Source organism: Copadichromis virginalis, linkage group LG14 (genome assembly GCF_057382275.1).
Source record: "Copadichromis virginalis isolate Kocher_CV1m ecotype Utaka linkage group LG14, C_Virginalis_male_GT1.1, whole genome shotgun sequence".
NCBI lineage: Eukaryota > Metazoa > Chordata > Actinopteri > Cichliformes > Cichlidae > Copadichromis > Copadichromis virginalis.
In genome coordinates this window covers 20,236,310-20,238,562 of record NC_140631.1, presented here as the reverse complement: position 1 = coordinate 20,238,562, position 2,253 = coordinate 20,236,310, and the positions used below count along the sequence as shown (strand labels likewise).

The following is a 2,253-nucleotide window of genomic DNA, read 5'->3' as shown; positions in this document are numbered from 1 at the left end:
CTGCTGCCTGTGACCTCTTTCATCATGGCTGCTTTAAAATGATGTTAGTGCCTCCTCTTTTCTGCTTGGAACACAAAATCTTCCTTTCTTTTAGATTCCAGTTTATCTCACTGGTTGGGATTGGGGTTAGGTGTGCATATTGATGACGTGCAGCAGCCTGGTTTTGAATTCAATTTGGGGCTCTTTGCTGTGTGTCTCCTCCTCCTCTCTTTCTTGTCTACTCTTGACTGTTGAACTGTCAAATATAGACAGAAAAGCCCCAAAATAAATGTTTTAAAACAAAAATCTTCCTTTCTTTCCACAAAACAGTGTAGGCTACGCTGTAAAGGTCTGCTGAAGTTGGCCCAATGACGCTCCACAATGACCAATCAACCTTAATTGTAGCCTGAAAGTACCACAGCACCACCATTGCCAGTTTAAGCACCCCGGGTGATGCCCAATGAGGCTTTAATCCCCTCCCTCTCAATTTAGGCTCCTGTTCTGTGAACTCTCTCATTCAGAGTTGTGACATGCATTTGCTAAAATGGGGACGAGAGCTGGCCTCGATGGGGTTATTTTAGGAGACCTAAAACGCGTGGGACGTGTTGCATCAGTCTGGAAGGAGTTTAAGCTGAGATTCCTCCACAGAAGCTCCATCACTATTACTCTATCACTGCTTAGTTATTAATGCTGTAAATTAAAAATAAACATGTTTGCGCCATGCCCATTCATAGCGATGGCAATGAGCACATAGTGAGGAATGTTTTACTCTATGTTGCCTCATGTTGTAGTTTCACCACTGATTCAGGATTATCTGTGAACCAGCGTGTTGCAAGTTAAAAACTCCGACTGCGCCGTGTCTCGCTCTGGTTTCACATATCTGCTGAATTGAAACAAGATTTTGAAATTGGAACTGTGCACTGCTCTTTATTTGATTTAAACCATCATTGGTGCAAAAAATGTTCAAATGTCATTTTTTATTTTTTTTTTCTTCTTCTTCTTCTTTTTTTTTGTCCTTGGCCCTTTCCAAACTCCTCCCTAATTTTGTAGTGCTGTCAGAGGCTTCCCTGGGATTTGCATGTGGTATGAGTCACAATGACCATTTAAAAGGCTTTCTCATTAACCAGAACTTCCATCTCCACATGCTTAAACTAGGCCACTGCAATTCACTGCAGCGTTAATTCTGTGAAATGCATGTCATGCTGCTCTCCTGCTGTGTTCTGGTCTTGCTTGTGCCCGGTCCAGGTTTTACGGCACCCACATTTACACCGAAGGAAGAAAGCACTCCTACACCAGAACCACAGGCTGACTTGAAGCTGGCCACAGTAAGTGTATAATTGCACGAGCTCCTTTTACAAATGTTTTCAGAGTGGACTGCATGTGAATTGATGTCTTGTACGATGCAAAGTCATGCTAAATTGTCAGTGATTTTACTGCAGGGTTAAAGAATTTGGAAGGATGCATTATTTCCTGTGCGTATTTTAAGATATTTCCTTTTATTACATTTGTTTTTATGTGGGTGGAGGGTGGAGGTACACAACTGCACTGCCCTCTCAGCCCTTGATGCTGTTATATTATATCCTTTAAAAGATTTGCTTGGCATTCCCATTTTCACATTCTTCATCCCAATTTAATTCCTTACATCTATTTTTTTTTGTCTTTTCCTTTGAAGCAAGTTGCTTGTCTTTGTTCCATCTTGTGCCGACTTTTTATGCAAGTGTAATTGATAGTTGATGCTGAAAATAAGGGCATTTATGTTGAAGCCATGATAGCTCAGTCAGACGTTTTATAGCAGTTCATAATCTGTAATGCATGTTGTGATACAAGAATAAAGTTTTGCAGTAACTAGGTTAAAATTAAGAATCCAAAATTCTGACTTTAGCTAATTAAATTACTCCACTATTCAGTCAGTTTACGCCAACCACATTTTTCTTAATGATTAATTATTGGAATTAATAAACATTTGATTTATATATTTCTGTTGCATTTTATTTAAAATGATTGCTTTCTGTTTATTAAAGGTGCAGAATTGTTTTTTTGTTGTTGAGTGAATCAAACCCTCTTTTGTGCAAAATGCTATCTGATGTGATCTGATCTTAAATCTACTTTAAGGACTATCTCCAGCACTATTACCACCTACAAAATGATCCTCTGGGGCGCATGAAACGAAGCGGCCTCTCTTTTACCTCCAAGGTGAAAGACATGCAAATTTTCTTTGGGCTGAATGTGTCGGGAAGACTGGACTCGGATACCCTGGAGGTGATGAGGAGTCCT

The 2,253-nt window shown here is 39.9% G+C and overlaps 1 protein-coding gene across 1 annotated transcript in view; it reads left to right on the top strand.

The window, feature by feature from the left end:
• Window positions 1–1,061: 1,061 nt before the first annotated feature.
• The window catches only part of mmp20b (matrix metallopeptidase 20b (enamelysin)), a 6,220-nt gene continuing 5,028 nt past the window's right edge, over window positions 1,062–2,253 (top strand). Inside the window, exons 1-2 of the mRNA XM_085429809.1 lie at window positions 1,062–1,304; window positions 2,092–2,253. The exon at window positions 2,092–2,253 is cut by the window's right edge and continues 77 nt beyond it. Of these exons, the coding sequence (XP_085285935.1) occupies window positions 1,170–1,304; window positions 2,092–2,253 (297 nt within the window). The 5' untranslated portion in view covers window positions 1,062–1,169. The remainder of the gene's footprint in view (window positions 1,305–2,091) is intronic.